General features: G+C 40.8%; 1 protein-coding gene across 1 annotated transcript in view; it reads right to left on the bottom strand.

Moving 5' to 3' along the window:
* ABLIM1 (actin binding LIM protein 1) overlaps positions 1-12004 on the bottom strand; it is a 216003-nt gene that overhangs the window by 119891 nt on the left and 84108 nt on the right. Inside the window, exon 4 of the mRNA XM_010859295.1 lies at positions 7602-7711. Coding sequence (XP_010857597.1) covers positions 7602-7711 — 110 coding nt within the window. The remainder of the gene's footprint in view (positions 1-7601; positions 7712-12004) is intronic.

Raw genomic sequence — 12004 nt, 5'->3', positions numbered from 1 at the left:
TAAGTACTTTCACTTATATAAATCCCCACAACAACCCAATGAGAAAGGAACCATTATTGTTTCCCATTTTATAGACAAAGAAATGCAGGTAGAGATTGAGTTCTCAAGGTCACACAGCATTGTAGAACCGGGATAAACACTATCAATCTATCCAGAACCATACTCCTTAGCAGTGCCCTGCCAAGCCTCCTCTGCCATCCTACCCTCCAGCAAGAAACTGTCTCAAGAAGGGGGCTGATCTGTTTTGGAGACTCTGCCATAAGACATATCACCATGAGCCAAAATCCAACAATCCATGGATTGTTTGTATGCATGTGTTCCTGCCTTCATTGGTTTTACATATTGGTAGAAAATATCAGATGAACAGAAAAGCCAGCCACCGTGAACACCAGAGTGAAAAAAAAAAAAAGCACAGTCACAAAAAATTGAGACTGTCCTACACAAAAATTCATGTCATTGCCTAACTAGTAAGTTCTTGTTTTATAAATATTCAGTACTTTTATCTGTTCACTTATTTAATCGCACAAGGTAGGTCCCTATCGCCATCCCATTGTACAAATGACAGCCTGAAGGATGGAGAGGTAAGGAGATGACTAGAGCCAGAGCGTGACCCAGGCAGTCAGACGCCAGCATCAGATCATCACCACTCCACCTACAGTCTCAGCAGACAAGCCCGCTCAACCCACAGATGCTTTTTTGAGAAAGAACATAGATAGAAGAAAAATTATAGTGCAACTATTAAAAGCTATTGCACCAAATAGAAAAGTGAAATAATTGAAAAATTCATCCTCCCCTTTGAAAACATGTGCGTGACTGTTTATCTGAAAAGATTTCTATTCAGTCCGAGTAGACCATTGCTCCAATACCTGTGGGAGTTCCAACTGCAGTCGGAACAATGACAGCGCTGTACAGGGTGGGTTAAGGGGAGGAAGATGGCTTTGGATGTATATGTGCGTGGGTGTTCATCGCATCAATCTGCCAAACCCACACACAATCAGACACTAGTCAGACACCCTCTGAAATGGAAAGGGTGATTGTAGACAGCAACCCACTTCTGCTCGGATGCCTGAAATAGAACGGAGCTGTGCAAGAAGCAACATCCAAACCCAATTCCCTGCCCTCTAGATTGTCACACGTCAACTCTCCTCACATGGCTCCATAACCCATGAGAACCTGTCCCTCAATTGCTGGCAGATACAGGAAAATGGAGCGGAGTTAGGCTTTACAGGAATGTCAATAACCTTCTGGAAGAGTGTCATGCTCTCTGGACATACATTTCCATTTCTAAAGTATGAATCAGCTAGACATGGGCAACTGATTTTTTCCTTAATAGTAAAAGCAGTCTAACGAATGGTCATCATAACCCTGTGAGGCAATGTTTACTATTATCTCCATGATATATAATGTTTGTTGCTTATTGCATTAGATTGTACGAAGCAAAAGTTTTAACTAATTCAAGGGCAATCATCTTTCATTGCAGGTAGTGTGTTTCTAGGATTCACTTCCTGATGGTTTTCATTCACCAAACCTCGCTACCCCAGGGAGTAGGGGAAGAGCACAGGAAGTGCACAGCCTTTGGGGGTGGACTCTCAGGCGAATCCGCAGACAAGTCAGAGCATTGCGCCAAAGCTCAGCAACTCATCCTTGTAAGTCAGAGAGATACCACACTGTGAGATAAATATCAGGGATGGTAACCTGGCATCTGGAGCCTGGGTCCATATCCCAGCATCACCACTGTGTGATCTTGGGCAAATTATTTAACCTCTGAAGAAGCTGAAGTTGAATGGTTCTATGAAGACCTACAAGACCTTCTAGAACTAACACCCAAAAAAGATGTCCTTTTCATTATAGGGGACTGGAATGAAAAGTAGGAAGTCAAGAAATACCTGGAGTAACAGGCAAATTTGGCCTTGGAGTACAGAATGAAGCAGGGCAAAGGCTAATAGAGTTTTGCCAAGAGAACCTACTGGTCATAGCAAACACCCTCTTCCAACAACACAAGAGAAGACTCTACAAGTGGACATCACCAGATGGTCAATAGTGAAATCAAATTGATTATATTCTTTACAGCCAAAGATGGAGAAGCTCTATACAGTCAGCAAAAAAAAAAAAAGACCAGGAGCTGACTATGGCTCAGATCATGAACTCCTTATTGCCAAATTCAGACTTAAATTGAAGAAAGTGGGGAAAACCATTAGACCATTCAGGTATGACCTAAATCAAATCCCTTACAATTATACAGTGGAAGTGAGAAATAGATCCAAGGGATTAGATCTGATACACAAGAGTGCCTAAAGAACTATCGACGGAGGCTCCTGACATGGTACAGGAGGCAGGGATCAAGACCATCCCCAAGAAAAAGCAATGCAAAAAGGCAAAATGGTTGTCTGAGGAGGCCTTACAAATAGCTGTGAAAAGAAGAGAAGTGAAAGGCAAAGGAGAAAAGGAAAGATATACCCATTTGAATGCAGAGTTCCAAAGAATAGTAAGGAGAGATAAGAAAGCCTTCCTCAGTGATCAACGCAAAGAAACAGAAGAACACAATAGAATGGGAAAGACTAGTGATCTCGTCAAGAAAATTAGAGATACCAAGGGAACACTTCATACAAAGATGGGCACAATAAAGGACAGAAATGGTAAGGACCAAACAGAAGCAGAAGATATCAAGAAGAGGTGGCAAGAATACACAGAAGAATTGTACAAAAAAGATCTTCACGACCAAGATAATCACGATGGTGTGATCACTCACCTAGAGCCAGACATCCTGGAGTGCGAAGTCGAGTGGGCCTTAGGAAGCATCACTACGAACAAAGCTAGTGGAGGTGATGGAATTCCAGTTGAGCTATTTCAAATCCTAAAAGATGATGCTGTAAAAGTGCTGCATTCAATATGTCAGCAAATTTGGAAAGCTCAGCCATGGCCACAGGACTGGAAAAGGTCAGTTTCATTCCAATGCCAAAGAAAGCTCAAACTACTGCACAATTGCACCCACCTTACATGCTAGTAAAGTAATGCTCAAAATTCTCCAAGCCAGGCTTCAACAGTGTGTGAATCATGAACTTCCAGGTGTTCAAGCTGGTTTTAGAAAAGGCAGAGGAACCAGAGATCAAATTGCCAACATCCCTTGGATCACTGAAAAAGTAAGAGAGTTCCAGAAAAACATCTATTTCTGCTTTATTGACTATGCCAAAGCCTTTGACTGTGTGGATCACAATAAACTGTGGAAAATTCTGAAAAAGATGGGAATACCAGACCAACTGACCTGCCTCCTGAGAAATCTGTATGCAGGTCAACAAGCAACAGTTAGAACTGGACATGAAACAACAGACTGGTTCCAAATAGGAAAAGGAGTATGTCAAGGCTGTATACTGTCACCGTGCTTATTTAACTTCTATGCAGAGTACATCATGAGAAATGCTGAGCTGGATAAAGCACAAGCTGAAATCAAGATTGCCAGGAGGCATATCAATAAACTCAGATATGCAGATGACACCACCCTTATGGCAGAAAGGGAAGAGGAACTAAAGAGCCTCTTGATGAAAGTGAAAGAAGAGAGTGAAAAAGTTGGCTTAAAACTCAAAATTCATAAAACTAAGATCATGGCATCTGGTCCCATCACTTCATGGCAAATAGATGGGGAAACAGTGGAAACAGTGAGAGATTTCATTTTGGGGAGCTCCCAAATCACTGCAGATGGTGACTGCAGCCATGAAATTAAATGACGCTTGCTCCTTGGAAGAAAAGTTATGACCAACCTAGACAGCATATTAAAAAGCAGAGACAGTACTTTGCCAATAAAGGTCCGTCTAGTCCAAGCTATGGTTTTCCCAGTAGTCATGTATGGATGTGAGAGTTGGACCATAAAGAAGGCTGAACGCTGAAGAATTGATACTTTTGAACTGTAGTGTTGGAGAAGACTCTTGAGAGTCCCTTGGACAGCAAGGAGATCCAACCAGTCCATCCTAAAGGAAATCGGTCTTGAATATTCACTGGAAGGACTGATGCTGAAGCTGAAACTCCAATACTTTGCCCACCTGATGTGAAGAACTGACTCATTTGAAAAGACCCTGATGCTGGGAAAGATTGAAGGCAGGAGGAGAAAGGGACGACAGAGGATGAGATGGTTGGATGGCATCACTGACTCAATGGACATGAGTTTGAGTAAACTCTGGAAGTTGGTGATGGACAGGGAGGCCTGGCATGTCCACGGGGTTGCAAAGAGTCAGACACGACTGAGTGACTGAACTGAACTGTGGCCCTTGGTTTCTTCATCTGTGAAAAGGAGATAGTTAGTGCCAACCTTTAGGGTGGTCATGAGAATTAAATAAGTTCAAATTTGTAGACCAGCTACGCAATGCCTGATCACATAAGTACTATGTGAATGTTTGAAGAAGACAATAAAATAAATATAAAAGTGAGAAGAATTATTATAATGTGGAAGGAAGCACCAAGCAAGGTGCCCAAGATATCACAGGCATCCCACTGGGAGTTCTCCCTAAAGCACAGCAATACAGACATGGCGGCCCCTGCACTTCTACAGAGTAAGCACAAATGGAGGCTGTTTTGTGCAAATTCTCATCACATTATTAACTTGTCTTCTGTTGATCACTCTACTTCTTCTCTCTCTCTCTCACTGTCTTTGTCTCCTATTCAGTGATGATGGAAAACCAGCCACAGAATGTGAAATAAAATTTCAGTTCAGAAGTGCAAACATTTTTGAAAGAACATTTCAAAGGAAAAAGAAGACCTTGGCTTTCTAATTTCATCACCACTGTGAACATATCAAAGAAGGGTTTCTTCTTTTTTTGCTTTCCTTTAGGAAACTTTGCCAAGTTAGGAAATTAAAAAAAAAAAAAGAATCAAAGTAAAATCAGGATAGTTTTAAAATACAGGGTATTTCTTAAAGAACTGCGAAGAACAGTGTACTGTAATTATGTTCCAATGAATTTTAGAAACTTGATGAAAATTCCCTTGCTGTTGCATTTGTGTGCCCGTCTCTTTTGGGTGTTTTGCATGTGTGTATCCATATATAAGAGTTCTCTTTTTGACAGACACTCACACCCACATCTCCAGAAATGCTATTTGAGTACTTTTCTAAATAGATGAGTACTTGTTAAAAATAAAAATGTTCTGACCAAAAGAGCAGCACAGAGAAAAGGGTTTCATCCATTGAGAGCAAAGGAGAAAAGTGAAAAAAAAATAGAATTTGGACCAATAATTTGTATGTATACAATAAATGTCAAATATAACATTACAAATGTAATGAATTTGAGTATGATACATTTTTACACTTAGAATTTTAATTGCTTTTTTATGTGCATAATGACTATTCATATACAAGAAAACATAGGTAAAGCAAAACCATGTTTAATAAAAATCAGAATAACCGTTTTGGTGGAGTTATGATTAGAAATATGTTCCCAAAAATTACATGAAGGAAAAGGACCAAAAGCCTTCAAAAATATCTTGGTTCTATTTCTTAAACCGAACAAAGAGGAGTCTTGGATGAAACAAAGACAGCCCCAAGCCAGGAGTCAGGAGACCTGGCTCTAACAAGTTACCTATGATTGGGTAACTTGTGTGACTTTGGGCCCGAATTTCCTCACCTATCAAGAAATACAGCTGGACTAAAGGACTGCACAGAATCTGAGGACACAGTCATTCCTATTCTAAGCCTAGGGATATGATCCTGTTATAGCTGTCATCCGATCCTGGGACTCATGCAACCTTCTTTTTCTTTGCTTTTCTTTTTTTAAATTTTTTTCCCCCAGTGTGGACCATTTTTAAAGCCTTTATTGAATTTGTTACAATATGGCTTGTTTTTATGTTTAGATTCTTGGCCAAGAGGCATGTGGAATCTTAGCCCCCTGACCAGGGATTGAACCTGCACCCCCTGCATTGGAAGGTGAAGTGTTAACCACTGCACTGCCAGGAAGGTCCCAATCCTCTTTTCCTTAACTGTACTGAAGAATTCCTTCAATGTTTACGGTAACATACTTTCAAAGCAAGCCCTCTCAATCAAGGGGGTCGGGGTGCCTGTTCTCACCCCAGGTCACCTTCCCGATGACCTTCATAGGCAGAGTAGGTAAGAAGAGTGAAGGATCTGAGACTCTCTAGTGATCTAGGATTGTGCTCTGTTTGGTAGCCCTTATCCTACCCAGGCTGCTGTTATTTAACAAGAGGGCAGATAAATCCACATGCTAAGGATCTGATCATGTGTATTGAATAAGATGCACTAATACATTTCTTTCTTTTTTCCCAATGGTCAAAATCCAATTTCTATGCAAATGCTTTTGGGTCATAACATTCTTATTTTTAACAGGTATAAATCTACTTTAACAGGAAGATTTGGAATCGCTGTTATAAATGACACAAAATTCCTCCAGAGCAGAAGAGGCTTATCTCATTCTTAGGTGCTGAGACTGGCAGGGCTTCAAGGCATGTGTTCTCCAAGGACAGGCACAACCCACAGAAACAGAGGCAAACCTCTAGTCCATGTCCTAATGCCCCAGGAAGGAGAGGGAAGGAGAGCTTGGTGCTCTGAGTTCAGAATCCCTCTCAGTTCATCTTGAAATGACCCACTCAGTGTTATTTACTAGAAGAAATACTTCAATTGGCCACTGTTTTTATTTGGAGGGAAATTGGTTTTCTTTGGATTCCTATAGGTCAGACAAGCCCTTGTCATCAAAAATCACAAATCCCATGGGTATGGACAGCTTGTCCCCATATTTCTTCAGATCTATCCTTAGGTAACAAGAGAGGTTTCTCAGATTGCCCCATACAAACATAGACCCATTGCCCTGCTTTTTCTCCCTGTGTTAATCTTCTGTGCATATTAGATATATTTGTACTCTATTGTCTATCTACCCCACTAAAAAATAAAAAATAAGGATATTGAGTATGTTTTGTTCGCTCTATATCTCCAGTGTGAGCAACATGCATTGTAGGTGCTCAGAAAATTATCCATTTGATGAATAAATGTCAGAAACCCTCCAGGTGGGAGACTTCCCCAGCAGTCCAGTGGTTAAGACTCCGCCTTCCAATGCAGGGGGAGTGGGTTTGATCCCTGGTCAGGGGTGTGGCCAAAAAATAAAAAAATACATAACCAACAAGGACTTACTGTAAATAAATAAATAATTAATTAAAAAAGGAAAAAAAAAATCCTCCAAGGGAATAAAGAATAGTTGAGGATAGTAAGGAATAATTTAAGAGTTAGCATAAACCACCACATTCACCCAAAGCACAGTGGGGATAACTTTTTAACACACAGCAATATCAGTCACATCATCACTAAATGCGCTCACAGTTTAACTCCATGCCCAGAGAGGGACACTTCTGATGTAACACATTATAATTCTTTTTCCTTCATTTACCATCAAAATGCACAGTTGAATGTCCAATTCTCTTTCTTTTCTTTTGAAAGAAGGGAGACACCTCTCTCTGCATTGCCTTTAGTGAAGGCTTCTTTTTTACAATGAAAATGCCTTACATAGGCCTACTCTTGACTCCGGCTACCAGAGTTTCTCAGAAGGGAAGGTACCTCCCTAAGCTGCCTTTGAGGAATGAAGGAATTCATGTCAACATGTGGCTGGGGCACTTACTGCCAGAGCAGGAGGCTTCTTTAGGGCTGGAAGACATCGGCTGTGCGCAGAGCTGGCAAAGGCAGTCTCTCCCATTGAACGTGACTCGGTCTCCGGGTGGAAACGGGCGCCTGGAAAGACATTGCCCTGAAGGTTATTGTGGCAATTTCATCCCTTTCCCTCACTCCTGCTTTGCTGCCCTCCAGTGCCAACTCATTACTTGGAGGAGCACCAGCCAAAACGTCTGAAATGCAGTCTGAACCAAGCCGGCCAGCTGGATCCAGTCCAAACAAACAAACGCGCCTCATTTTAAGAGGAAAGAAGAATGCACAGCTTCTACAGGCAACCAGATAGTAAATGAAACCATTTACCTCCACTCCTTCGTGGAGGGACGTTCCGGCAGGTCACCTAGCAGGGCACACACAGTAAAATCTTCCACTTCCAAATTGAAATACTACCATGAAGAAATGTTTGACATGTCATGAATTCCTATTCAAGCTTAAGGTGCCTCCAAGAGAACTGGTCATACAGGGCAAACATTAATTCTTCACATTCCCTAGACCTAAATGATAACGATGCTGAATTAGACATTGTCGTGCAATGGGCAAAATGAATACCTCACACTGCTAGGGACTCAGTCCCTTGTAAACCTGGATTAAATATGAAAATGCTGTAAGTATCTGTTTAAAAATTAGTATTCACTTCCTTTCAGAGAATATTTCCTTTCACATTAGTGAAAGTGAAAGTTGCTCAGTCTTGTCTGACTCTTTGTGACCCCATAGACTATACAGTCCATGGAATTCTCCAGGCCAGAATACTGGAGTGGGTAGCCTTTCCCTTCTCCAGGGGATCTTCCCAACCCAGGAATTGAACTGGGGTCTCCTGCATTGCAGGCGATTCTTTACCAACTGTGCTATCATATCTGTTTAAAAATTAGTATTTGCTTCCTTTCCGAGACTATTTCCTTTCACATTAGACATTCATCAATAAATAACAGCACATTTTTTTCAAAAACATTGCCTTCTGCAGGTATGTTATGTTTCTTCTCCTCCCAGCAGGCAGATAACTTAAAAAAAATAAGTCATTGATTAATAGCCATATGACAGTTTCCATGCTGGCTCACCTGCCATTGGCCAATTTGCCAATGATCTTCAACATGAATTTTCCTATGTGTGATTCTGTCAGTTAGGAAACTTAAAATTCATAAGCCAAACATCGCCACCCATCTGAGTCAGAAGCAAATTCAGGCTTCTGGACATGAATTTTATGTTCACAGGTACTTTAAGTTGCCCTTCATCACCTAACAGTTGGTGATTAATCGTCCTGCACACACAGGTTGTGAAACTGGGTTTAAAACAACTCCACAAATGTGCTTGGTGCCAGTCATTGAGGAGAGCTTCAAATCACACCCCCAAATTTTAGAAGTGCTGGGTTGAGGTGGTCTCCTAGTACCATGTTATTTTCCATCGCTCAGATAAAGCCCAGAGAGGGTAAGTGACTTGCATGGATTGACCACCTAGGGAGAAACATGCCACAGGCAGGGGTGGGTGGTGCCCACCAACCCAGAACTTGCTCTCTCTTCAACAATCAAGGTCACACTCTGGTGGGTGCCAGCCAGCCTATCAATTCACACTCATCAGTTAAAGCCAAACAAACCTCCAGCCTCCTCTGTATCAAGGCCATCAGGAAGTGAAGGGTCTGTTGATATAATAAGCATAGTTTCTCTGCCTCTGATCAGGGCCAGGGCCAGAAGGAGGCCAGCAAGGCACTCAGGATACAGCATTTAAGGAGGTCCCCACTCTCAGGAGGACCGCATGACCTGGGAGTGAGTACCCTGTTTAAAGTGTGTGCCCAGGTACCTCCCTGGCCTCACCCCTAGTCCAGACCCTGTGTCTGATTTAGGCTTATATTTCTACACTTGAACCCCACACAGATCCACCATAGAACAAACCAGAGTCCAGTTCTCAACAAGGGGCAAGATGCTCTGAATTTTGAATTCTGTTATTTCATAAAGGATCCCTTTCATTTTCCTAAGTCCTCTGCCTACATGGGTTCACTTCCTTCTGTTATTTGCATGAATGTTGGTGATAAAAGAGAGTTGGATTTAGAGTCTGAACATGTGAGTTGAAATATTGGCTTTGTGATATGAAGGACTGGGAAAATCCCTTAGACTCTGGGTCTCAAAGTCACTCATAAGTAGGGATAGGAATTGCTGATTGACCTCACAGAATTGTTGAAAGGGTTAAATTCATTTCTACATGAATGCAATTTGTAAGTTGTAAAGGTGGCCTCCCAAGTAGGAAGAATTGGTGTCGTTAGGCAGCACCAACAGCTTAGACCATCAGTAGCAGGCACCTCTCTGTTGGCTCAAACCTCCAGAGACAGGGCTATAGCTGATGACTGTTACCAACCTGAAGCAATGATCTCTCAGGGCCAAGATCAGGAAGGCTCTTAGAGTTTACCCGGGCCAGGGCCTTCTAACCTTTTAAAAAATTTTTAATTGTAGGATAATTGCTCCATGATTTTGTGCTGGCTTCTGCCACACAATCACTCAAATTAGCCACAAGCATACGTACATATGTCCCCTCCCTCTTGAACCTCCCCCAACCCGTGCCTCATCCCACCCCTCTAGGCTGTCACAGGGTACCCCTTGAGCTCCTTGTGTTAATACATAGAAACAGATATTTTTAAAAGACCCTTCCTAAGCTCCAACCTGGTGATCTGTGACAACCTAGAGGGGTGGGGTGAGCTGGAGTTGGGGAGTAGGACGGAGGTTTAAGAGGGAGGGGATATATGTATACTTATGCTGGATTTGAGTTGCTGTATGACAGAAATCAATGTAACATTGTAAAGCAATTATCCTCCAATTAAGAAAGGAAAAAAAGAGACCCTCCCTTGGGGATTCCAGTGACCACCCAGGTTTGGGGAATCACTTTTATCTAATCCACAGCCTCTCATCTTACAGACAAGACAACTGCCACGGAAAAGTTAGCTCACAGAGGTCTCAAACCAGCTCAGAAAAGAGGACCAGAAACAGGGCTTCCTGAATGCCAGCCCAGAGTTCTCAACCAGACTGTGGGCGGCAGCTTGAATAGGGAGAGGTCAAAAGGAAACTTTGCTGTTGATTAAATACAGAAAAAATTCAGCTCATTAACCCAGAATTTTAAAATTATGACTTAAAAATATATAATTGAGAAATGACCTAATAGCTACAAAAAGTTACTAAAATAATTTGATTATGAATATTTCATCTAAATCTTATGATGATTCATCCAATGAGTATTATCCGGTTAATTAATTGTATAAAATCAAATTTACCCTTCTAGACTTTACATTTCTCTGGCCTAAAAACAGGAAATACTGGAAAATAAAATGAACTGAACTACAGTTTTTACAAAAGCATAGCAAAATTGAATACATATGATCAACATCATACCAAAAGGCATGGAATTACTCGATCAATATGGGTCAACTAGTTAAATTCCCTCTTCTCTCTGATTGACCATTTTAATCAAGCTGCTTTGTGAAATAAAGATTTAACCTTGGTTGATGATAGATGCTTATAGAGGAGGGGTTAACAACTTTTCCCCCGAAAGATCAGATTGTAAATATTTTTTTAGACTGTGCAGATCATAAGGTTTCTATCTCAACTACTTTACCACTGTCACTTGGAAGCAGTCATAGACAATATATAAACAAATGGGCATGGCTGTGTTCCAATAAAACTTTATTTACAAAACAGGTCTAATTTGATACGTGAGGCCGTTAGCTCTCCCTGGCTATAGAGCAAATGAGATAATTTTACACACCCACACCCACACACGTAAGAGCTGATACTTCCAAATAAGCTTCATCTTTCCAAGTATTTATGCCATCTCCTCCCATGTTTCCACTGCTCAAAATGTCTCAACACCTGGGGCTGCTTTCAGATTCGGCTCCCAGCCACTTAAGATCAGTCACACTATTTAGTGGAGGACATTCCATATAAAGTTTCCTAACTAAATTGCTTTTTAACTAAGCCTGATAATACAGTAGGAAAACAAAAAATCTAAAAGTGCATCAGAAAAAAATATATACAGAGAAATATACGATATCACTTATATGTAGAATCTAAAAAAAATGATACAAATGAATTTATTTACAAAAACAGAAACAGGCTCAGACACATACAGAACAAACATGGTTCTCAAAGGGGAAAGGAGAGGGGAAGGATAAATTAGGAGTTTGCAATTAGCAGATACAAACTACTATATATAAAATAGATAAACATAAAGGTTCTACCATACAGCACAGGGAACTATATTCAATAACTTATAATAATCTATAATGGAAGAGAACATGAAAAATAATGCATATAATATAAATAATATAGTATATATATACAACATAAATAATACATATTATATATATATATAATATGCCAT

The sequence above is a fragment of the Bison bison genome, unplaced genomic scaffold, assembly GCF_000754665.1.
Source record: "Bison bison bison isolate TAMUID 2011002044 unplaced genomic scaffold, Bison_UMD1.0 scf7180017864456, whole genome shotgun sequence".
NCBI lineage: Eukaryota > Metazoa > Chordata > Mammalia > Artiodactyla > Bovidae > Bison > Bison bison.
This window is presented reverse-complemented; position numbering and strand designations above follow the sequence as displayed.